Below are 25,450 nucleotides of genomic sequence, written 5' to 3' on the forward strand. Positions count from 1 at the left end.
GCAGCGCGGACGGACGGACGGACGGACACGCGCGGTCGAACAGACGGGAGGCGGGGCGGACCGGGCGCGCTCACACGCACGCACCGTCCGGGTCCTGCTGGCCTCTGCTGTCGGTCGCGGTCCGTCTCCCCGCAGCCCGCTAACCGCTGGGGTCAAACCGCCGTAGCGGTCCCACGGAGCAGCGCGCCGTTCTTTCAGTGTTAGCATCGCCGGAGAAACAGGCTGCGTTTGCGCACATGCTCATTTCGCCTCTTTGTGTTGAGAGGGGTTACCGTGCCCGGAGGTGCTGTGAAATCCCTGGGCTTGCTGTCACATGCGCAGGTGTACTGACACTGGGGTGCGGTTATCTCCAGGCACTGCTGCTTGTGTTAGGGGAGGCTGTAAGAATGAAGGAGGGGAGATGTGCTTTGAGGGACCGCAGTGTTTTGGTAGATGATTGGAAATCATGAACAGGAAATCATGGCGGTGCCTGGTGATTGGACCATAGCAGGCCAGGACCAGCCTATAGGCTATCTATCTATCTGTCTATCTGTCTATCTATCTGTCTGTCTATCTATCTATCACTCTTTGTGTGTGTGTGATTGGAGGGGGGCCTCTTGAGGGTTTTGCATTACATGTTTTATAATCCAAAATCTAAAATTTAACCCATTGAACACTGACGCAGTACAACCCTAATAACAACCCACCAAGAATTCTAGGAGCTGACAAAACGTTTAGAACAGCACTGCGCCCTGAACTAACATGTCTGTCACGAGTGGCTCTTAGGGGGGGGTGACCAGGTGATGACCTTTGACCTTACGGGCCGGTTGTATTCCGTACCAGTGGGGGAGACAGTGGAGGTAAAGCACACGCGGGGGGCCTCGTGGGATTAAGAGCTGTGTACACACTGCGCCTTGGAGGTCTTGCGCAGATTTAAACAAAACAACCTTGTCATGGGGAGCCGGTAAAATGGGGGAAGATTAGTTGGACGCCAGGGTAACTCCTTTGCGCCGTTGTCGCGACCTTTGAACTCCCACATGACCTATCTCCCAGCAGGGGCTGGCTCTAAGAATTTCAGTGATGCTAACGTGGAGGCAGGGAGTGGGGGAAGATAAACTGTTTTCTTTAGGGCTAGGGTTCGGTTACAAGAAAGACACGGAGGGATCGGTCCAACCCAACGGAACCAGTGCTGCCAAGACCCAGAACATTAAATTACATTACATTACATCAGTCATTTAGCAAACAGAGTTATTCTAGAGCTGCTTACAATGTTAGAGAATGTAACTGCTTTCATTTTACCATGGTCACATGACCTGGATTTATTGGAGTCAGAGAGGGGGGGTGTAGGCCGAAGGGGAGGAGAATATGGTGGGACCAACAGCCGAGATCGCGAACTCCACGACCTCCTGATAGGTTTTCATCCTCCCTGACCTTTTCGGAGCGTTAGGATGTGACCCCCCCCTCCTCTGCGGGGCGTTTAGACATCCGTCACGCCCACGCGATCGGGACAGACGGGTCAATACCTACACAAAGGCGCGTAGGGGGGCGAAACGGGTCGCCTTGCGAATCCCAGGAGAGCTAATGGGGTTAATTACAGCAGGCTCTCATTAGGGTGTTTAGTTTGAGGGGGGGTTTGGTGGGGGATGATGGTTAGATCTCCGTGCGCTGCAGTGTTGGGCTGGCAGCACAATGGTGGCATTGTGTCTTAATTACACGCTGTTCTGGAGGTCCTTTGTGTTGCCTCTCCTGTAAACGCGGCCCAATTGTGTTACAATAATCCTCTAATTTGGTAAAATGAGGGGTTCGGGGTTGCCAGATGCCAGCTGTAATTGGGGAGTCTCGTCTGCTCGCGTTTTTGTCCCGACCGGTGTCTGCTGCATGGGGGGCAGGTTTGGATGGTGGCGCTGGGAGAGAGGTCTGTTATTGGGAAAGGCGTGCTGTACTGTAAGCCTGCTCATCTTCCTCTGTGACATTACGCTGGCCCGTCCCCTGCCGAACACGCTAATCATGTGCAGACCGTGCGTAGCGCCGTTCGCCTAAACACTTTCAAAAGGTTTCATTTAAAACCAAGTGTTTGTAACTGGGCCGTTTATCGAAGACCGAGTTATGTAATTTATGCTGATTTGTCGAAGTTGTGCGAGTCTATTTTGATCTGTGTGTCTGTCTGGCTGTATGTATGCCTTCCTGTCTGTCTGTCTGTCTGTCTGTCTGTGTGTGTGTGTTCAGGCCTGTTGCGTGCCTTTGCGGGTGACAGTGTGAACTTGTGTGATAATGATCCTGAAAGGCACAGCTCAGGCTCGGAGGGGTACAGCCTCGCCCCGTCGCTCGTCGCGTCCCAGAGCCGTTTTCCCTCCGAACGGGCGGGGCCTTTGGGAGTGGGCGGCCCGCCCCTCGGGGAAGGAATGATCCCGTCTCGGGTTCCGTTAAGGAGCGGATTGTGTCCGGCGCGTGAGCGGTGACATTTTGGAAGTGTCAGCAGTTCGGGCGGGGGGCAGAGCCCCGGCCCCCTCGCTCGCTCGCCCGCACGCGCGCGGAGCGGCCTCTCTCTCTCCCCCTCTCCGCCGTTTGAGGCCGCCGACCGGCCGTGAGGAGCCGGGGAAGGCGACGGATTTACGAGCTCCGGGGGCGAGCGCCTGTCTGCCAGCGCCTCTCCGCACGCTCTCCTCTTCCTGCCCAAATCACTCGCTGGGCTGGGGAGAGTGGAGGGGACCCCTGTGCTTTTGGGGGAGTGTATGCAGCATTCGCTGTTGCTGTGAATGTGTGGACTAGAGATGTTGGGAGTGAACAACGAGGGTGATTGTGAGATGATATTCTGTGTTGGCTGGGCTTCTTTTTCACACGTTGTGTTCTGTTTTTTTTGCGTTAGTTTTGTTCCAGACTGTCTTTGGGAAATGACTCCAGGCTGAGTCTGACAGATGTGTGCACCTGCTGGTGTTTCCTTTCTTGTGCGATGCCAGTGCCGAGCTGAGACAGTGTGTGTGTGTGTGCGTGTGTGCGTCTGCATTTGCTTTTGTATATGTGCCCAATTGTGTTTGTGTGTGTATATGTGTGTGCATTTGTGCATGTGCGCGTGTGTGTTTGTGTCTGTGTGCAATTGTTTGCGTGTGCATTTCTGTATGTGTATACGTGTCTGTGCGCGTCCGTCCGTGTGTGTGTGTGTGTGTGTTGATTTAGCAGTCCCATGACATCCCCATGATTCATTTCACCCAACGCAGACCGAGCTATTGGCACTGCGCTGGCCTTGATCTTGGCAGCCCTCAGAGCCGAATGACATCACCTCACCTGTGAGATCTGTAACTCTCCGGAGAAGTTTCAAAAGCCACGCTCAGTGCTGGCGGCCAGGTTGGAACAGTTCACCGCGACTGATGCTAGTCGTGACTTGAAATTTGCTCCTTGAAGCAGTTCGACAGGTTCCCCGTACTAGCCCCGAAGTCTGAAATACCGCCGCCTGTGAAGTGTAGCGCGGCCTTGGAAACGCAGCGTTTACGTTCTTTGTCCTGGCTCTGGAAAAATAACAGCCCTGGACAAAGGCCCTGTGGGAAATATGAGCCGCGTTGCTCACCGGTCCCCCCGTGCTCCCTCCTGCAGATAAACGTAAAGACGTGCCGAAACGAGCTCTGTTTTTTTTTTCTTTTTCCTGTGCGAACGTGCGCTAAATCCGCTGCCACTGGGGGTTCATTTCGTAATGGAGGCAGCTGTTTGAAATTGTGCCGTTCGATGCGTGGAGAGATTTAGCGCACTGTTGCCCACATGCTGAATTCCTGCAGACGGAGCGAACACCCCATCAGCGCTCCGGAGGTGGTGATTCATTGAGCCGGCAGTTGCACTGGAAGCGTTCCAGGAGCGTTTTTATTGCGGTCTTGATCCAGAAATATGGGATTCAAATACTGGCCCCAAATGAAACCCATTTTAAAAACCCTTGTAAGACTATGGTGTTTCATTGTGGCGCGTTGGTGCATTTTTTCGGTCCAATGAGATTTACAGAGGCTTCCAAATCAACTTTTAAAATGACGGGTTCATGTGTCTGGCTTTCAGTAAACCTTAAAAGAGGCCCCCATGGGTCATTAGTTTGCAAAGATTTGTTATGGCACACGTCGCAATGAACGTTTGTCATTACCTGACTCTGACAGTGTTTTTCTATCTCTCCCCAGGGCTCTGTTTAACTATGATGGGGCCACCAACAACCTCAAGCTCTCCGACTCTGGAGGTAAAGTCACCTGCATGCTAATTCGGACCAGAAGGTCTTTATTTTTTTATTTTCAGAGAGTGCACATCTGGTCTGTCGTGACATGGTCTGCTGCCATCATGTCTCTTCCTCTTATGATCTTCCACCGTTCCAACGCTAACCAATCAGAGATCAGGCCGAACAACCGCAGTACTGTCAGACCCTGGGCCCCTCCAGATTTCACGAATGTAAAGAATGAGTGGGCGGTGTTTGCATAGGAGTACCACAGGCACTTAGATCACTGGTCCAACCAGCCCTGCTTATCGTGTCTGCTTAAATTTATGCGATTTGAAATGCAGATAGCGGGACAGAAAAAGCACGTAATATTTTAAACCGAGGCATGCTCGTGATGGATTTATCATGTTTTTATTATCTCAGAAAGTGAGATTTTTCTCCCCCTCCCTCCCTTCCCCTCTTTCCTTCACCTCCCTCCGTCTCCTTCCCTCTGCTGACTCCCTCTCTTTCTCTCTCTCTCTCGGAGCAGCGGGCGGCCTGTCGGAGTTGGCGGAGAAGTTTCACGAGAGCAGGCCCCTGTACGGGCTGTGCCGGATGGCGCCGCTGGAGTCGGGGCAGCGGCGCATCGTCTTGATCGCCTGGGTGAGCCAATCGGGGCCGACGTACAGGAGCACATGACCGCCGGGATAGCGTCAATGTTCTCGTGTTCTGCCTCTGTTACATTGTCGATGACATTGAAGTGTGAGATGTGCAGTATGAAACAATGAGGTCAACAGAGGAAGTAGGCACTTTCATGTTAAGCTTTTTATAGAGCAGTGGTAACCAACCCTGATCCTGGAGATGTACCTGTAAGTTTCACTCCAACCCTAACAAACATTCAACAGCTAGCGGTCTTGTTGAGCTGCTAATTAGTAGAGTTTGGTGTGCCAAACCAGGGTTGAAATGAAAACCTACAGGATGGTAGATCCTGGTAGTCCAGGAACAGGGATGGTTACCACTGTTATAGAGAATATACAGGCTGTGTTATCTCACTCCTGGTAAAGCATCTCTGGTAAATGACAGAATTTGATTGGAAAGAAGTGAGGTCATTGGTGTTGGTGTCAAGCTGTGATTGGAGGAGCCACGTGCTGAGGAGTCACCGTGATTGATAGCTCCGTTCTGCATGTTCCATTTCTAGACTTTTTGCTGAAAGGGCTTTTTAACTCCAGACAGCTCTTAGCTCCAGGCTGAGACGCTGGGGAGGGATGCTGGGAATGTTCCCAGTGCCTCTTGGCTCCCGTTTCCATGACGACCCCTTGGAATGTTGTGTATGAGGGGTCAGAGGTCGCATCTGTAGCCAGCGAGGCAGGGAGGGAGGAGGGGGAGGGGCAGCAATCGGCTATCATTGCCGTTTAGACACTTCCTGTGTGCCTCTTACACATACACACATTAAACATATGTGTCCAAAAACACAAACACACACATAGTTTCTCACACGTGAACCTGTGCACATATGAATGCACACGCACACACGTGTACACTGGAGCACATTCATTCGCACTGAAGCACACATGCTCACAGACTTTGGACTACTCCATAAAAATATTGCTTGTTCTTCAAAAACAAAACCTTACAGTACCCTATGGACAGTCAGAACTCTGAGACATCACAGTGGAATGCGCCAGGATTGGGTTACACCAAACTGGCCCCGGGACCACTTCGGTGGGGGTAACAGTTTGCATTATGATGTCCTTACTCAACCGTACATAAGAGAACCTTATCCCCAGATGACGAGCTCACAGAAAACAGCTGGCCCGGTTTTGTGCGACACGCTCATTGCCTTACCGGAAATATTTTCACCTCTTCTTCAGATGAAGTACTGGGTGAACAGTCATTGTGCTTCCTCAGTGATTCTGGGAATGAATGAGTCAGCACATAGAGGCTTGTCATGAGGACGCACTTGGTGCCCTGTGATCCTGCTTAATTGGCATCCTTGGTCCCGATGGCACCGATGTTGCTGCTCCATGGCTCCAGTTTTGTTCTGTGCAGTTATGCGTCACTACAGACCACAGACATTGTCGTGTTTACAGTAGTCCTCAAATCAAATATGGGCTATTTTCCTATTGTTTACGGAATTCAATACTTCTGGACCAACACACCAACCAAAGTTAAATTTGGTTGAGGTGCAAGTTTTTGTGGTGGACAAACACACACACATACACACACATACACACACACACACGCACACACACACACTACTTCCAGTAATGCTATGTTGGTATGTTGAATGTTTAAATTTTATGCAGCATTGCCATAGGTTTTCAACCTTTTGAAAACAATGGACCTTTATGCTTTAATAATGTGGCTAGTTTGCAAAAAGAAAGTGCAATGCGTGGTCCAAATGTGCTTGAGGCTAATGGAAAGAGTTGTAATTTCCACGCAACTTACCAAGTATCTTGGCTGCTGCAAATATCGTTCCATTATTCTGGTACAAATGATGAATTGTGGTTATTGCAAGCTGGAAAATGTGGGGCTCTCTCCAATTATATGATACCCTGTGGAAGACATGTCTTGGTGGGTCAGCTTATTGTAATGGTTCTTGTCCTCACAAATAAATTAATCTCAATATTGTGAAAAAAATGCTGTTAATGGCAGCTACGATAAATTAATTTTTACAGGAGAACTTTTGTTTCGGGGGCCTTGTATGAGGTCGAGAGCCATTTTAAATTGATATCGATTTGGCTTGAATTTAGTCCTCTATTTAAAGAGATGCTTTCTGTTACTGTTGCTAATAGCTGCTGAGGAATTGACTGGTTATGTCTTATTCATGGATCTTAATTGGGCGCCATGTTGTTGTGACGTCTGCAGGTGGGGGAAGGGGTGGGAGAACAGCGCAGAGAGGAGTGCATCAGTCACATCCCCGCCATCAAGGCCTTCTTCAAGGTGAGCGATGACATCCTACTCTGTCCCTCTGTCCTCGTACGTCTGTCCCTCCTCTTTGCTTCCCGATCAGCAGTGATGTGATGCTGAATGGCCTTTTCTCTCTCTTTCTGTAAGCAGGTACTGTATCAGGTACATCTATATCAGATACAGTATCAGGTACGTCAGTATCAGTTGCATATCAGTTACAGTATCCAGTATATCAGTATCAGGTACAGTGTCAGGTACATCAGTATCAGATACATTAGTATCAAGTTAATTGGTATCAGATACAGTATCAGGTAGAGTATCAGTACCGTATAGGTTACATCAGTATCAGGTACTATGTGTGGTATTATGTGCAGTATCAGGAACATCAGTTTCAGGTACATTATCGATATTACTCGGCTGTTTCAGGCAGCTACATTTTTAGTATTTACAAAGACCTTGTTCGCCATCCCCTCTCTGTTCTGCTGCTCTTCAGGGAAAACAAACGTCAGTCTGCTAACAGAAAAGCAGCGAAGCAGAAACGCTCGTTGTGCTGAACGAGGGCGAACCCATCACTGCTCCGACATTTGGAAACACTCAGAAGGCCCACGAGTAACGCAGGAAATGAAGCGATCTCTCTCCTCTCGTCCTCCTCTCGCGTTCCCTCGCTCTTTCTCCCTCTCTCCGTCTTTGATGCTCCTGTTTGCGCTGCACTGGAATGCTTCCCTCCCCTCCACGGGCGGCTCTTCCCCCGTCGGTAAATAGTCGCGGCCTCGTCGTCATCCCGTAGTTACGGTTGTCAATGCAGTGTGTTGGCGGGATGTGGTTTTGGCGGGAGATGTGTCCAGCGGCAGTGCCTCAGCGCTGGGCCTGAACAGGGCCGCGGGTGTAGCACTGTCTGTCATTGGCTTATGGGTTGGGGGTGAGGGACTGATAGTAAAGCTGTCTCCTATCATTAGTGTACCTGGCCATGTGTGTGGGTTTGTGTGTGCATGTCTGTGTGTGTGTGCACCTGTGTGTGTGTCTTTGTGTGTATGTGTGTGTATGTGTGCACCTGTTTGTGTGTGTGTGTGTATCTGAGTGTTTGTGTGTTTCTGTATGTGTGTGCATATCTGTGCGTGTATGCTTGTGTGTGCATGTATGTGTGTTTGTGTGTATGTGTGTCTGTGTGTGTGTCTTTGTGTGTGCATGTGTGTGTATGTGTTTGTGTGCGTGTGTGTCTTTGTGTCTGTGTGTGTGTTGTTTCCCAGTTTGTGCTAGTGAGGGTTTGTTTGGGGTGCTGGGGGATGTGTATGTACCAGTGGTTGCTTGTAGGATTGGCTGGCTGATGTTTTGAGTGAGTCACGTGATTGGTCAAAGCCCAGCAGAGTCCAGCAATTGTGTGCTGAGTAGACAAACTGGAAGCCTGCCCACCTTTCTGAGCAGCCCTACACAGCGCCACTGTTTATTTAAAATTTCCATGCAGCTGAAAGAAACTTTTATGAGTTCTTTCCGTATCTAACCAAACGGCCTTATTCACAGCACCCCAAATAAAGGCATGTCACCCGGGCAACAGCAGAGGCATTCCTGGCATGTTTATAGTGTTTTCTCTTTGGGGAGACTGAAAGAAATATCAGGCCTGGGAACCTTTATGAGCACCCCCTGCCACTACAACCCCACTCCCCCTTTTAAAAAGCCCCCATTCCATCTTAAAAAATCTGTGTATGAATATGTGTGTGTGTGTGTACGTGCGTGCATGCGTGGGTGTGCTGAAAGGTCAGGTCAAGCCCATCACAGACCCCCACCCTCTGTTGCATTCTGGGAAATGAATTCCCATACCTCTGATTATTGTCAGATGTAGCCAGCCGAAGCCAACAAGCACGCTTCTGTGAAAGTGTTCTGATGTGGGAGGAGCCGGTCCCCGGTCCTCCAGCGAACCGAACCCATCGCCATCCAGCCGGGCCGGGGCGAAACACCCAGGCCAAACAGCCGAGGCGGACGATGAGGACCGACCGTTTAAAAAAACGACCCGAAACGCGGTTTGCGGGGTTTAAGACATTTAATAGCCCAGGGGGCGGGCTGGGGCATCTGCTCTCTATTAAAAACACGAAGCAAGGCTGCACCACACACTCCAATCCCCAGCGCGGTGGGGGGTTCTGCACATATCCATCCCTATACTCACAAATGCCAAGAGACACACGCCTGTGGATGAAGTCACCGTGTTCAGGGGAATGGCTTTAATCAACAAGTGATCACTCAACACTTAAGGGTATTAGGTTTTAAAAAAACAACTTTTTTTGGCTGCCTAGGACTCCAGTTAATCACCTTTTTTTATCTCATCCGATTTGGAACACAATACGAGACGGGAGTGTTTTTATACTGACTCTAAAGGTTCTTGCTTCACCTAAGGCTTCCCATTGATCATTTATAATTCGCAGGTATTCATTTGGATTATTGCTTTGTTAGTGTATAATCTAAGACATTTAACACTGAATGCTATTAGTGACAGATAAGTCAGGTCTTTGTCTGCTTGTGTGTGTGAGACTACAGAAACCACCTTTTTTTGTTCTTGGTGTGGCATCCCCCGCGGGCATGAGCAGGAAACGCGTTGCCTGGCGTGGGCACAAACAGAATGCCAACTCCGCGGACCGGGAGTGCCCGGGCAGGAGCCGTCCCAACTTGTGCGCCAGCGCCGCCAACGCGGGCTCGGCTCCCGGCGCCCCCGCTCCCAGCCCCGTCCCGTCCCGTCCCCACGCCGCTGTTTTTCCCCTCTCCGCAGATGTTCGCTAGGGTGCGGCCTGACCTTTTTTTTTTCGGGGTGTGTGGGAGCCGTGGTCCCGAATAAAGAGGCAGATCCGTAGCCTTTTGTTTAGCGCCGCTAGCTTCCTTAGCGCGCTGTCAGTGCCGGGGATTAGCGCCGCATCGCCCCAAACTCCTCCGCCTGCTTGTCCGGGCCGGCCGAGCCCGTCTGTGGCTCCGTTTGGGAGACCTTTTCTTTGCCAGGCTTTGGCAGGTGAACCTTCCCCCTCCGATGGTCGGCTGCAATGAGAGCTTCCTGACCGAACTTGCTCTGCACATTTCATGCGTGACACTCATTTGCACTTGGCAGGTCTGCCATGGCAGGTCTACCAAATTATAGGTTTGCGGAGTGCACGCCATACCTGGCATAAAAACCTGCGAGACTGGCACCTCCTAGGGCTTCTTATGGAAATGCACAAAACCAAAATATAAAAGAATAACCGCGGATCAAATAATTAAGGACTTGCTTCGGAGTCCAGTCATTTGGGGAGAATTCTTGTGGACCTTCACTGGCAAGTCCAAGAAATTGGGAAGCGGGTCAGAAGAGGTCGGGTTGGGGAAATGCTCTGTTGACGGCGTGCTTTTGGGTCTGGCTCTGGTCCAGATTGGCCCAAAGGCAGGGCAGGGGCAGGGCCAGGTGTATGAGTAGGTAGAGGAGAGGATGGGGGTAATAAGGCACTTTTGGTTCCTAATGAGGACTGCGTTCGCCTCGGAGGGCCCTGAGGCTGACGTGCTGTAATGGGAGTGGTAATAACAGATTGCGAAGAAGCAGGCGGCGCCTGCTCATTCATCTCAACCTTTCCCCTCAGGTTCTTATTACTGTTAAGGAGAAGGTCGGAGTCTTTACTGCTTCCCTCAAACCCTGGGCCCCGGTGTGTTTAGATTAATGACCAAGCGTAGCAAATGAAGAGACTATTAAAAGGCCAGTGCGTGCGTGCGTGTGTATGTGTGTGTGTGTGCGCGCGTGTGCTTGAGTGAGTGCGTGTGCATGCTTGCTCGTACATGCAGTTTCGTGTGTGTATAAATGCTTGCGTGCAAGCATGCATGTGTGTTTGTGTGCGTTCTTGCGTGTGTGTGCGAGCGTGTGTGCGTGTTTGTGTGTTTGTGTGTGTGTGTGTGTGTGTGTGTGCTTGTGTGCGTGCATGGTTTGTCAGAGGAGGACGGTTTAGAGAGCCAGTTTGTACTGAAAGGAGGGCCTGTAGAGGGCAGGGTTTAATCCCACCCAAAGCCCCGGCTTCCAGGCTTGGGGCCTGGCGAGCAGTCATGTGACATCATCACCCAACCCGCCTCCTCACTAACACCAGCCCAGCCAGGATGTCCCACACAGGGCTGTTTCAGGCCAGTGCCCCCACCCCCTGTCTCCTGCCCCATCTGTGTCACAAAGGCACCTCTGTACCCACCTCTCCTTTAGGACTGGATGGAAGGGGCTGAACTATAAAATTGTTCCAGGCTGTGGTCTCGTCAGTGGCCGATCTCCATTCAGCAGGTCCCCTTCAAACCTTTCCCCAAGGAAACACTGGCTACAGTCCACAATAAGTTCCGTCCTTGCTCCTATTGGATCGCCAGCAGGTGTTAATCGGTTTAAATAAACTCTTTTGCAATCATTGTCAAATTCCTTTTTTTTTTATATAAACAATTTCCAGAAACGTGGAAAGAACGTTTCTTTTTTTTTTGCCAGGAATTGAAAGAAAATCCCCAGTGCATTATGGGCTGTGTCAGAGTGGTGTACGTCTCAAAACCAGCAAACCAGCGGTAGCCCCGCCCTTCTCTTAATGTCCAGATGTTATTTCCACTGGCTGTGCTGGAGTGGGCATATTTTCCCTGTCATTATTACCAGATTCTGTTGCACAACAGCAAGGCCAAGAGTAACACACTGGGCAAGATTTCAAATACCTCAGGCATATCTGGCGGGGTTGGAGTCGGGTGGGGTGGTACGTGGGGGGCATGAGAGAGAGAGAAAGAGAGAGAGAGTGACAGAGAGAGAGAGAGAGAGAGAGAGAGAGAGAAAATGCCTTTCTTCCTCCATTCAAAGTCAAATTCCCCAGCAGAACTCTATCTGCGTGATGTGGTTTCACACTCTTTGCCAAGGAGTGTTTGTACTTCAGAAAGAGGCCAGCCGGGAAACGGAGCAGTTCAGGGGGGGTAAGCGCTGTTAAAGCGTAAACTGAACGAGCGTTACCGTGACGCCTACGAGTAACACGAACCCAACCGAGCGCGGCTCGGCCCGGAACCCGGAGCCCGGAAATGCACGACTGTCATCGCTTCACTGTAGGCTTGCCAAGATCTGACTGGGAGAGAGGGAGAGGGAGAGCGAGAGAGCGAGATTTATTTCCTGGATATTCCCTGCTTTATGAGGTTCTTATGAACTTATAGGAGATGGTAATAGTTTCTTCACGCATTACAATGAACTCTAAAGTCATTCCATTAATAATATGATAGGATTGTCACTCTTTCTCTCGCTCTTTTGAAAATTGGGTTCATTTATGTGCGCTGCATGAACTAAATGTCAATATTGATATGATACATTTTGTATTGAGTGAATGAATAAATGATAAAGGGAGCAGAGCAGGATGTGAATGATTAAGGAGGTGGATTGTGGCAGTGCTGGACACAGAAAGGATTATGATTTTTATGTCTAGCATCTTAACATGTCATCGCAATCTATGCGTTCTACTTTTTTCAATATGAGTTCAATATGAGACAGGCTCTTAAAGAGTCAGAGAATGATTCCCTAGTTTGTTTGGCTTAAATAATTTTAATTTAGTGCGGTAAATATTACGTTTATAAGAGGCACTGTGCAATATAAACATTGATTGGTTGACCAATGGAGTAAAAATGCTGCAGGTTAATGTGTGTCTTGGCTCTTGGCTAATGCTATTTGTGACCTTGAGGGAAAATTACTTTTAATATTTCACTTAAAGTGGGTTTTGATCATTTAGCTGATTGGTGTGGGGTTCTTCTTTGTTTATAGACGACATGTTAAAACTCATACTCTCATTTTATCTCCCGCCTTCTTTACGTCTCTCTTTCATTCTTTAAGGAGGCCAATGCTTTTATCACCGCTAACTGCCTGGATGATGTGGCGGAGGAGAGAATTAACATCATCATTAGCAAGACGGGAGCCCCGCCAGAGAGAATCAAGAGGAGCCCTCGGGCTGTGGATAAGGAGGAGACTGTGGTGAGCCTCCTGTGGGGCAGTACCTGCTGTAGCCACACGAGGGCGCGTGATCCTTCACATTTTTGCTTTGAGAATAGAAGCATTCCGCGGATGGCCTATTCAAATATTAAACTGCTTAGCAGTTTGTCTGTGCAGGGCTCTACCGTGCTCCGTTTTAGGAACATTTGCTCTTAAAAATGGATGCATGTGAACTGGAAATATAATTTAGGAGCACAGCTACTAATTGAGATGCATCGCTGTGCTCCTAAATTTTTCAACTGCTAAAAAAATGTTAGCGTACAGGCCTGCCCTGTCTCCTTTGTTATCACTTGTTTTCCTTCTCTTAAATTGCATAATAAAGCACTGTGCCCTTGTCAGCATATTCAAATGCTTATCTACTTTTCATGAAAGCAAGTGATGGTTCCACTGTACTTGTTAAAGTCTGATTATAACAGTGTAATGGATTATATGTAAGTAGTCATGTGGCGACTGCGCAGCTGTTGTGCCATTAATCAAGTTTTCCGCCTCTTGCTTCATTCTGTACTCAGGGAACGAACTACAGGAAGACAAACGCTGCCATGGAGATGCACAGAATCAACAGAGAGTCCTTCTGGGCACGTGCAGAGGTGAATACTCCCCTCAGTTATCCGCAAGGGCGTGATTTATGGGGAATAGGGGGTTACAACCCCCCTATTCTCCCTATTAAAAGAGGCCCCCCAAAATGTCCCAGGCCCCCCCTAGAAGATTGCAGGTCTATGCATCTCAACCCCCAGATATTCAAATTAAAGTTACACCCTTGCTTTTTCGTGTGTTCGTGATGAAGCAGGGGGTTACCCAGTGTCCTGTATCAGAACCTTCTTTGCCCCATTCTTTCTCTGGCTACATTTTGTGCATCTGTTTTATTTGTGAAGTCAGCCCTTAAACACACTGCCTACTGGCTGGCCTGGTCTTCTCTGGTTGTCTGGGGATGGTGAATAGAACATTTTCTGCAAATGTATGAAAATTCATCACATGTCTCAGGAATTCCATTCCTTTTAGGGCAATTTCCTGTTATGTTTTGCAGAAACAGCCGTGGGATGTTTCTCTGGCAGCACAGTTATATGAAATGTGGTCCCTGGAATAAGCAACAGAATTTAGCAAAATGTTGTATACAAAGAAAACATTTGCTTTATGTTATATTGTGAATGCATCGCAGCGCGAGGAAGAGGAGAGGAAAGAGGAAGAGCGTCGGCGGGCTGCGGAGGACAGGCGGAGGCTGGAGAAGGAGAGGGTTCTGCAGGAGCGCAGGGAGGCGGAGGAGAGGGACAGGAAGATGGAGGAGAAACTGCAGATGATAGAGGAGCAGAGGTCAGTGACACAGCATCTATACACATAAACATGCACACGCTCACACACATACATGAGTAAAGCACACGCTCACACACACACTTCAGCATGAACATGCTCGCTTCTATTTGCACACACGTGCACGCACACACACACACACACACACACACAAAAAAACATGCACAGACACACACTCACTCATACGTACGGATGCATAATCACAACACAAGCACACGTGCACCCATACTGCTGCTCGCTGATGAAGAAGCCAGTAAAGCTTACTGATACAATGGCGCCCCCTAATGCTCCCACTGATGTAGTGCAGTTGTGCAGTCATGAGTGTGCTGAGAATAGAAGCATTTTGGCACAGTTTTCATAACTGCCATAAAGTGCATTAAACTTCCGGAAATGAACAGGATATGTGATCGATACTCTGCCCTTTTAGGAGACTGCAGGCCAAGCAGGATGCTGAGATGCGGAAGCAAGAGAAATCCAAATGGGTGAGTGGGGAAGAAGGATTAAACTCCTTGTGACACAGGGCAAGGGCAAATATATATATCATTATCATGTATATATATATTCTCTTGGGTGCTGTTTTTGGGCCACATAGACACATACCTATGTGATGTGGCCACATAGACACATACCTATGTGGCTCATGCGTCACTCTGGGCCTGAGTGAATGGATCAGAATAATGGGATCTGAGGGGAATATGTGAGTCAGGAGATCTCCGTGTAGTCTTCAGTGTTCATGTACTTGTTCATGTGTGTGTGTGTGTGTGTGTGTGTCACAGGAGCAGCAGCAGAGGGAGCACGAGGAAGACATGAGAGCCCGTTTCAGACGCAGCGAGTCCATCGAGAAAGCAGCAGTGAGTCCGTCTGTCCGTCTCTTACGCCGTGCCAAACTGCAGTGTATCATTCATGAGAATACCCATTCAGCTCACTCATCAACCAGTCATTTACATCAGCCATTATAGCAGTATATACTGTGAATTTATGTGTTGCGATTCCACCCCCTGGCCAACAGGAGGCAGCAGCGCTCGTGTCTCAGCGTTCCATGAATCCGCGAGAGTTCTTCAGACAGCTGTCCTCATCATCAATGAGCTCCACCAGCCCAGGCTCTCCACGCACAGGTAAGGGGAAACAGGGCAGTGGGGTCTGTGGAAAAGGGTGGGGTTTGTTAGAGTTCAGAGTTTCGGGGAGCAGGTGACAGTCTGATTACTATCAAGCCATTCTTTCAGTAGATAAAAACTTGCTGCCAGAGTTATGAGCACCAAACGACAGTGGAGTCATCGATCACCTATAAAAACCAGGTATAACAGAGCATCACATATCAAACCTTTCCACTCCTCTTAAGTACACAATGTGGAAGTGTGCAATCTTGGTAAGAGATAAATATTTCACCGGCATAATAGCCGTTAGCATGCTATCAAAACAATAATACAAACTATTATTAAATGAATGTATTTTAACTGTTGCACATTTTGAGATTTTATCATTTTGATTATGATGTTAGTTCTTACTTTTTCAAAGAAATGTATAACATTTTTATCTGTTCTGTATGACTTGTCATATTTTATTTGGAAAGTGTCTTGAACATAATGTAAGAAACAAGCTCTATTAACAGTATTAATATAATAATAATAATAATAATAATAATAATAATAATAATAATACTGTTCTCTCTTATTCTCTCCGCAGTCAAGCCCCCGTTCCGCCGCTACCAGCGCAGTTTGACGGACACGGCCTTCATCTTTGGGAGGGCCGACACCCCGAGCTCCCCCCGCAGCCCCCCCTTGGGTTCCCCCTTCAGCCGCACCCCCACGTCCCCCTTCCCGAGACCCATGTCCCCCAACAGCCCCGCGTTCTTCCCCTCCAACTCCACCCAGCGCTCCCCCCCAAGCTCGTCCCTGCCCAAACCCCCCCGTCCCACACCGGCCCAGCCTGACAGCCCGACTCGGCCTGCTGCTCCCTCTCAGCCCCTCCCCCTGTCCCCTGCTGCCCCGCCTACAGTGGCCCCCGCCTCTCCAGACCCCCGTGCCAGCCTGGACTCGCCCTCCCTGCGGGGGGCGCCCACTGCACCCCTCCCTGATGCACCAGCGGTATCGTCATTGGAACGAAGTGGTAGGACGCCGTAACCCTAGAGATCCCATTATAACATATGCCATCATTATATATGCCAGGAGCATCCAATCCTACCTTATATAATATAGTCATAAAATATATGATAAAATATTTTATAATAAAATACATAATGTATAATAAAAATAGCCCGTTGTGGGTGCTGGCTTATTTTTTTGGCCTGTTAAATAGTGCAGTTAAACAAATCAACTCTTTGTCACAACTAAAAGTCACTGATTAGTCAAAGCTGGTGCCGTAGTGCTATGGCAGAACAAATGCCTGTTCTATCACCGACCCATCCTAGCTAAGGCCGGACATCCCTGTTACAGACACAGTGTAACACAGTAGATTGTTGATGTAATGGCATAAAAAGGCGATCCACTGTGTGTGTGTGTGTGAGAGCAATTGTGTGTGTGTGTGTGTGGGTGTGTTTATGTGTGGAACTGCACAATGCGTGATGGTATTGCCGCTTATCTTAGTTTATTTCTTCCCTCATAGTTAATAATTCCATCATGACAGTGCTTGCCCTCCTCCTCTCTGACCACAGTTTCTCTGTCTTCGCCCCCGTCCTCTCCAGACGTGTACGTGGCCACCCGCATGCTGAGCGACCTGGAACCAGAGGCCGACCTGACGGTACAGGCCCTGCTGGTGGACACCAGTATCGCCCCCGTTGCTGAGGAAGAGGAGGAGGAGGAGGAGGAAGAGGAGGCCAGACCCTCGGAGAGGAAGGCAACAGTGGAAGTCCTGCCAGACAAAGCGGAGGTGGAGACATCTGCACTTGCCTCCCCTCTGCCAAACTCAGAGACCGAGCCTGTGGAGGGGACGGTCAATGCTGTCCTCGTCATGGCAACAGAGGCGCCCGACGAGGCCGAGCCTGGACAAGAGGAGGAGCCGACGGTGGATGACGCGGAGGAGGCGGGAAGGCCTGGGTCTGAACCGGCCTTCTGTGCTCCAGCTGTGGCACCTGCCCTGGTGGAGCAAGCTGAAGAGGAGGAGGAGCCTGAAGCTGTCAGTCATCCAGACCCAGAGCCTATCAGAACAGGTATATTTGTTGTGTTTTTATTGTTTTTATTAATGTAAACTGACTTGCCTCAAACCTCAAAGGAATAGGCATTGCATGCATAAAAATCCACTTCATAAAAATGCTATACTAAGGCATTCTACTCCACAGAAAGTGCTGAATAACTTGGGTAAATGTGCATTGAGGCAAATGGAAAAAGCTGCAGTTCGCAAAAAAAAAAAAAAAAAAGAAGCTTCCTCTGGATGCCGCGTTGAGAGAGATCATCCATATGTGAATTAACTGAGTCACCACTGATGCCATCTTGTGGAGCTGGATAAAATCATGCGATGCTGCTTTTGTGGGCGATGCACAATTTGTAAACACCTGCTTTTTATGGCTCTTTTCCCCCACAAGCAACAGTTACTGTTTTCAGTTGCTCTGAGGTAAATGGCGTTCTAACGGAAAGCTTTGATAGTGAGAACGGTGAGGTGGTGGGGTGAAGGGATGCTTTGACGCCTACGCTGATGTGACCTCTCCTCACAGAGGAGGCTACTGATGCAGTGGACGCCAACCGACCCACGCCGCACGAGGAAGCCGTCCATCCAGCCAATGGGATGAACGGTGGTGAGGATATCATCGAGACCGCAGAACGGAACGGCACAGGTACGGCAGGCGGCAAATTCAGCCGATACGGAGCTGAGAGGCCTGACAGGCGTGCACATTTGTGTTTTAGCCATTTTGCTGGCGCTGTTATCCCGAGCGACTCACACAGCTCACGTTCGTTTTGCGTGCAGTCAGTAAATCCATTTACACCGCTGGATGTCTGCTGAAGCGATTCAAGTTAAGCACCTTTGCTCAAGAGCACAACAGCAGGGAGTCCTGTGGGAATCGAAACCTGCAGACTCATGCAATTGCATGCCCGGTTCCCTATCCGCTTTGCTGCACGGCTATCCCCTACTCAATTTTTCAGCATCTGATGTAAATAATCATAAAGCCAACAGCAGCGGTAAATACTAACGATTACAACTGGTATATTCTTTCCCATCCCCTCTCAGAACGGTCCGTTAGTCCCTCTGAAAAAGCCCTGTCGCCCCGTGTCCCGAGGCATGATGGGACGGGAGATGACATCATCACCGAGAACACAGAGAATGGGGAAGAGGTAACACTACACGCAAGTCGCACACTCCTCTGATCCCATATATCTGCTGCCTTTCACCCCCTCGCATGCTTGTTATTTTTATACAAGTACTCCATAGCTTCGTCTGAATTCCACTGGTTTTATGGGACTGTTATATTCAAGGAAACCAGTAGAGGGCAGAAAGTTTGGATGCTGTGTTTCAAGGATGTTTTACATTTTGTTTTTAGGACTAATTGAATGAATTCCTTTTTTTAATTAATATATTTTTTGATTAAACTTTTGGCTTTGTTGAGGATGATTGCATAGTGTACTTATGTGACATTACTTGGACTGTCATTATTAATTAGCTGAAGGACTAGTCGGAGTTGAAGTGTTCCTCTACTTCATCGTTATGGAGACTAGCTTCAGGCAAAAAATAGCCCTGTTTAGCATTTTTTACAGCCACTTTGAGCATAAATTAGTTATAATCGCAGCTCATTACAACTGTTAAATAGGATTTAAAATATATTTTGTATGAGGCCACTAGCCTGTGTGTCGCAGTTTATGAGGTTATGCCTAGTTTCTGCATCTCTGTCTGTTTCTGTCTATCTGTTTCTGTCCATCTGCCTGTCTGTCTGCTGTCCTGCTTGACTGCCTGCCTGCCTGCCTGTCTGTCTCTCTGTCTGTCTACAGCTCTGTCTGTCTGTCTATTCCTTTTTACTCTTTGATGTGAAACCATGTGTGCAGAAAAATGAGTAATCTAGTCTTTTGTTATGATACCTTATTTTGATGTCGACACCGCTGGTGAATTTCTCTCTTTTTTTCCTTCATCCTCTTTTTCTTCCTCTGTTTGTCACAGGTCTCTCTAGATGGGCAGTTGTGTGTGCGGGCTCTCTATGACTACCAAGCTGGTCAGTATACATCCCTTTTTATCACTGGTGGTTGTCGTTATATCGCTGTTCTGCTCTTAAGTGCAAAATGCAATACTGTTTATCAACTTTATTGAGGGTAGATGGATCCTTGGTTTAGATTTCCTCCTGGGGAGTTTTTTAGCCCAATTGCTTATGTTTTGGGAGTTCAGGCCTGGTTTCTTGTCCAGTTTCTCTTTTGTATTTCCACTGTAAAGCATCTTTGTGACAGTGTCACTGTAAAAAAAGCCCTATACAAGTAAAATTGAATTGAATTGAACTGAGTTGAATTGAATTGAATTGGATTGAATTGAACTGCATTTTCTGAAAGTGTGGGCATCAGCTGCTATATTAAAAGTGAAAAGATGTGAGGAGGTACTGGCCACATAAGATTTACAGTTCTGGTTACATTTGCATCTGCAGTTTATTTACATTGCTGTCATGACAGATTAGTTCCATTATGTAGGAAGTACCGTGTGTTTTCAATATGCCTCGGCCTTCTTCATGTCAGATACTGTAAGCACGTAAAACCGCATTCTTTTCGTGACGGGAGAGAGCGGTAATGCTAACACCTCGCGCTCTATTGTATCAGCGCCTTGAGTAATTGTCACAAGGTCCCCACAAGAATTCGCGATACGGAATGTCAGGCGTCGGGGTGTTTGTTAGCATGGGTGTAATTCAGGCATCCGGTCGGACGGCATAGCGCGCGCGCTCCCTGCCAAAATTCCTCGGGGGCCAACCACCGGCAGGGCTGCTATTTCATCCAAGGAGTAGATTATTTCCCTGAAATAGCTTCTCTCGGTGACAGTTACCGGAAAGACCTGCAAGATAAAAAAATGCAAGTCATGGACCGCATTGAGTCTTGCGCATCGGGGACTGACCTGGTAGCACGGTTAATAATGGCACAGGGTTTAGACTGACCACTGAAACGCGGGTTCCAGCGAGTGACAGTCGGTGCTCTTCTCCAAAGTGTGTTATGTGTTACCCAGTAACTAGTTACGACAAACAAGGTGGCTAAAAAAAGTGGTGGCTGCTTCCCTAGCATCAGAGGAGGCTAGTGCTAGTCTTTGCATCTTTGCCCTCCGGATTAGGCTGGATGCCTAAAAATTTGGAAGGAAAAGGAAAAAAGATTTGCACATCAGGCATTATTAATCAGCAGATTAGGATCTATAGAAGGTTTTGGGTAAAATCTCTTTTTGGGTGAGGACTCCTTTGTAGTGTATGCAGTACTTAAATCTGACCTGCCTCATCTTCCCCCCCTCCGCCCACCCTCTCTCCCTGTCTCCCCGTCTCCCCGTCTCCCCCTGCTCCCAATACAGGGGACGAATCAGAGCTCTCCCTGGAGCCTGGTGACATCATCAGCGACGTGGAGGCCGTGGACAAAGCCTGGTGGAGGGGCTGCAGCAAAGATGGCCGCCAAGGGCTCTTCCCAGCGAATTACGTGGAGACCATCTAAGAGAGAGTATCACGGGGCTCCTGCAATGCTCTTACAGGCAGACAGACACACACACACACACACACACACACAACACATACATAAACACACACGCGAATGCACACACATACACATGCACACACACACATACTTTCTCTCTCTTCCTCAGGGACTAGGAACAGTGGTGAGACCATACTATAGACTGACCAACACTAAGGTGTTCTGCATTCAAGATTTCAGACCAGCCATAACACCCACCAACCTACCAGATCCCGTGTTAAAGATGCACATATTTCAGGACACTATGAAAATGGTGTAGCTATGGCATCCAGAGGGGACTACGACATTCCAGCGCTCTTCTGATTGGTGCTGAACACACTCCTGGCCTCTAAGGGTCTAGCTTGTGGACTGGGTGAAGTAATGGCAAAACAGCTCGCATCATCTGAGATCACTTTTTGGGGTATGACATCAGAGCAAGGTCATAATTTTTCCTATCCTCATATGAAGCCAAAATTATTCTATTCTGAGAATTAGGCTTTGCAGAGACGCAGCAACAGGCATGCTGCTTCACAACAGTCCAGCAGACAGAGGCATTTGACTGGTCACTCCCAGCCAATGGGATGATGCCGTGGAACACTTTGAGTAAAACAGTGATGACGTCGCTGCAGTTATGCTGCAGTCTCTCTCCCTTTTCCTCCTGCATCAATGCAGAGAAATGTATCTGCAGTACATGCAGATGCCGCATGCAGGAGGTCAGAGGTCACAACAAGCTCAGATGCTGCTCATCTGATACATGTCCACAGACAATGAGTCTCGAAGAGGGGTTGGATACCATATTAGTTATCATTTTGGTCATGGTGATATTGTTCTTCCCTGGGCTAATTTTAGTATACCTTTTCTTTTTTATTTGTTTAAGATTGTTATAATGAATTCCCTCTGTTCTGAATATGCTGTAGCTGTCTTTATGCTGCCGTGGCTTGTCTTTCTAGTCTGTCTTCCTGTTCCAATAATTCTCCATCATTCTTGTTCGTGTGTCTATTCTGAAATGTGCACTAACAAGGTGATCAGCTTATTTCACATGCAAGGAGGGCAGCTTGGGAAATATGACCGCCCCAAAGCCGAGAAGAATATCTATCAAAATATGCATGCATTTGCCATCAGCGTTTTGTTGGATTACCTATCTAGTTCAGTCTGTTAAAATTGTTATTTGGCTTGGTTGACATGGTTATTTGGCTTGGTTGACATCCTTTTGAGATGACATCATTAATCATAACTTGGCATTGTAAGCTATGATCAGGTCTTTCTACTCAATGTCTAAATTTAGAATGATGTGCCTATCTGAAGAATGTGTGTTTGGTAGTTTGCGGTTCTCCATGCACACGATACATATTCTTGCTATACAAACTTGGGCGTGTTTGTTTGGGCTAATTTATACAGTACTGTAAACTGTTTTGCTCTGCAGGAAATTGTATTACTTTTCATTTGCTTGCTGCATACTTAGCTAATCTGTGTGTATGTCACATCTACAGATGAAACGGTTTGTTCACTTTCTGATTTCAGATTCATTTTATTATAATAATAATACTAATAATACTACTAATAATAATAATAATAATAACTTTATTTATATAGCACTTATCAATACATAAGTGCAAAGTGTTGTACAATAAAAATTAAAATTAAAAAAAGCAATTAAATACATGAATTAATAGCAAGTCTCAAATAATGAGTGATTTAAATGAGGACACAGACTTCGCAAGTCTAATCTCCTTAGGCTGGTCATACCAATATCTAGAGGCCCTGGCAAAAAAGGCCCAGTCACCCAAGTCTTGCGCCGAGACAGTGGAACAGCCAGGAGAGCTCTACCTGAGGATCTCGGACTGTGTTTAGGTGTGAAAGGGTCAGTACTGTAGCAGGACCACAGCATCCTTTAAAAGTGATCAATAGAATCTTTAAATGAATCCTGAATTGTACAAAAACACGTTTTCGTATCGTGGCAGGACTTCTTTCCTTCCTGCAAGCAGTGCAAGTGCTCTTCAGTCCCCTTTACTGCCCAGCCATGACTTTCTTGAACACACGTTGTGCAGCCATAAGAAACAGTTCCAACTGAAATGCCACTGTACAAGCTGCTTGACTTGAAGTGTATTTTCTCATTTTAGACCACAAATCCATCAATGCCCTGATGCCCACGATTGTAAAGTCAGCAGATCACCAAAAACTAGTGAAAGTATCTAAAATATGCTTGATCACACACAAAAACCTTAATAAAATGTACATATAAACTGCAGTTATATCAACAAACTCCAGAAAGTGAACTATCCTATTATCCTCTTGTTATATGTTGTCTTCTGTTGGCAACGTGTTATAGTAAAGGCATGTTTTATGAAACACGGCTGTAAATGTAAAGAGATTTTTTGCAGTTCAAATGTGGTATTCATCTGGGGAATGCTGATTCTGTTAGTAATAAATTAAAAAGCCTTCTTATTGTAATTACAAAGAGTAGCACCACACCGCCCCTGCATAAAGATTGATGCATTTTGTTTTTCAAGCAGAAAACTTTGGTAATCCTTAACATGTTTACATTTCTTTAGAGAGGACATTGAGAGAACTTCTTGAGAGAACACATTACCTTATTCTTCATGAACTGAGGATCGCAAACAGGAAACTTGTTTGAGGAAACTTGTTTTTAACGTGTTCATAGTTCCAGTCATTGTTTGATATTTTCTCAGCCGAGACCCGCCCTAGTTAGTTTGTAGCAGGATTTTTTTTGTTGTTGTTGAAATATTTAAGTGATTCCAAAATTAAAGAATACATAATTGACATTGCCTTGGGGAGCTGCCTAATTTCTTAGCTCTGTAGCCATTGGAAGGATTAGGGTACATGCTCTGTCGGAGGGGGGGAGGGGGGGAGGGGGCAGTGCACTGAGAAGCACCGCTGCAGCATGCATCATGGATCCAAACGCCTTTTCTTCTTCCTTCACCATAAAACCAATAGTTTATTGTCAACAACAGCCTCTGCCCTCATGCCGTATTGGTGTGTGTGTGTGCGTGTGTGTGCGTGCATGAGTGTGTGCGTGCACGCGTGTGTGCGCGTGCGTGCGTAGGGAATGCTGCGAATCTTAGTATCCTGAAATTAATTTGCTTCGCATAAAACAACTACGCAAATTAATTTTATCTCAGAAGTTGCCTGAATGTGAAGACCGTTATAGCCGTTAATGCGATGTGTGGGCATGCAAATCCCAGTAAGTGGCCTTTTAAGTGCTTTCTAGGTCAGTGTTCCCTCTCGTGAAAAATGAATTGCCTTTGCTCTGTGCGCGAGGGCTCCAGGCCCACCAGCTAGTGGAGTGAGCTGGTGGGAAGAGGTGATAAAATATTAATTCTTCAAGGAATTTCAAGTGTTTTTAAAGATATTAGTCTATGGTCGAAATAATGGTTTCAGTGCCTCAACAGTGAAATAATAAGTTTGCTATAAAAGGAGCAAGGATCACAGAACATTAAATATTGAAAACACAGTTCCCTGAATTCCAAACCATCTTGTGAACCAAAACACGCTAACGTTTTGGATAGTCAGTTTTTTTTAATCAGAAAAAAAGAGACAGTGTAAATCGAGCATTAGATAAAGCAGACTTTTAAAAATGTATGGATGCATTTTTCTATTGCTTTTATGAATGAACAGTGACAATGACATGTGATACAAGAAATATACTGTCCATTTTGTATATTGACACACTTTATGGTGAAATGTGGGGCCCAAATTATTTTTATTCCTATAGAAATATAAAGTATATTTCATTTAATTGTGCTCTGGATTAGGAGATGTAGTGGAATGGACTGCAATACTATTTTGAGGTCAATCAGATCTTGTTTGGGTGTGCTTTCCTCTTGACTGTTTCATGTGTATAATGGTTTTTTATTTCAATTGTATTTTTAATTAAAAGATCACCAGATCACCTGGTTTTTCGCAGTCCCAAATGCCATAAAGTAAACCTTGTGTTTGGAATTCTTCATTCTATCATTCTTTGACAGTTTTAAATGTATTCAACACATTTTTTGCAAACATGATGCATTCATAGTTATAGTCTTTTTTTTTCTTCTTTTTTTTTGCGACTGACTTGTAATTTAACATTCCTGGCTATTCCACTGAATAAAATGCACCTTATGGCATATGAAATGTATTTATGCTTTCACACTGCATAGCCATTTTGTAAATTCTATATCCCTTTTCACTCGCCATCTATAAAATTAATCAGATTTTTTTTTTTTGCTTTTTTATCAGCCCTTCCTTTGAAAATCTTTTATTTCTTTTAGAATGCATAAATATGTGTATGCAATATTTGGTTTTATCGTGTGTGAGCTATTTACTGCACTGATTTGCCCTTGTCTCATGATGGAAACTGCATGGACTTTCACTGCCCCTTGTTATGTCATTGGTTCCTATCGTTTTCTGTCATGCAATCATGTGGTAAAATAAACGCAAACAACTCTGAATGTGTCAGCATGTCAGCTTTGGAATTCATATGCGTGAAAATACTAGAATAAATGTTTCCTTCGCTTTAGTGTAAGT

General features: G+C 46.9%; 1 protein-coding gene across 1 annotated transcript in view; it reads left to right on the forward strand.

Annotated features, from left to right (window-relative positions):
* Window positions 1-25,374, forward strand: part of LOC118206319 (drebrin-like protein) — a 42,532-nt gene extending 17,158 nt beyond the window's left edge. Inside the window, exons 2-16 of the mRNA XM_035378908.1 lie at window positions 4,131-4,186; window positions 4,689-4,801; window positions 7,007-7,081; window positions 12,864-13,001; window positions 13,529-13,606; window positions 14,176-14,327; window positions 14,752-14,806; window positions 15,101-15,175; window positions 15,334-15,439; window positions 16,008-16,430; window positions 17,005-17,469; window positions 17,971-18,090; window positions 18,483-18,586; window positions 19,404-19,455; window positions 20,772-25,374. Of these exons, the coding sequence (XP_035234799.1) occupies window positions 4,131-4,186; window positions 4,689-4,801; window positions 7,007-7,081; window positions 12,864-13,001; window positions 13,529-13,606; window positions 14,176-14,327; window positions 14,752-14,806; window positions 15,101-15,175; window positions 15,334-15,439; window positions 16,008-16,430; window positions 17,005-17,469; window positions 17,971-18,090; window positions 18,483-18,586; window positions 19,404-19,455; window positions 20,772-20,908 (2,149 nt within the window). The 3' untranslated portion in view covers window positions 20,909-25,374. The remainder of the gene's footprint in view (window positions 1-4,130; window positions 4,187-4,688; window positions 4,802-7,006; window positions 7,082-12,863; window positions 13,002-13,528; window positions 13,607-14,175; window positions 14,328-14,751; window positions 14,807-15,100; window positions 15,176-15,333; window positions 15,440-16,007; window positions 16,431-17,004; window positions 17,470-17,970; window positions 18,091-18,482; window positions 18,587-19,403; window positions 19,456-20,771) is intronic.
* The last annotated feature ends 76 nt before the right edge of the window (window positions 25,375-25,450 follow it).

This window comes from Anguilla anguilla, chromosome 10 (genome assembly GCF_013347855.1).
Source record: "Anguilla anguilla isolate fAngAng1 chromosome 10, fAngAng1.pri, whole genome shotgun sequence".
Taxonomy (NCBI): domain Eukaryota; kingdom Metazoa; phylum Chordata; class Actinopteri; order Anguilliformes; family Anguillidae; genus Anguilla; species Anguilla anguilla.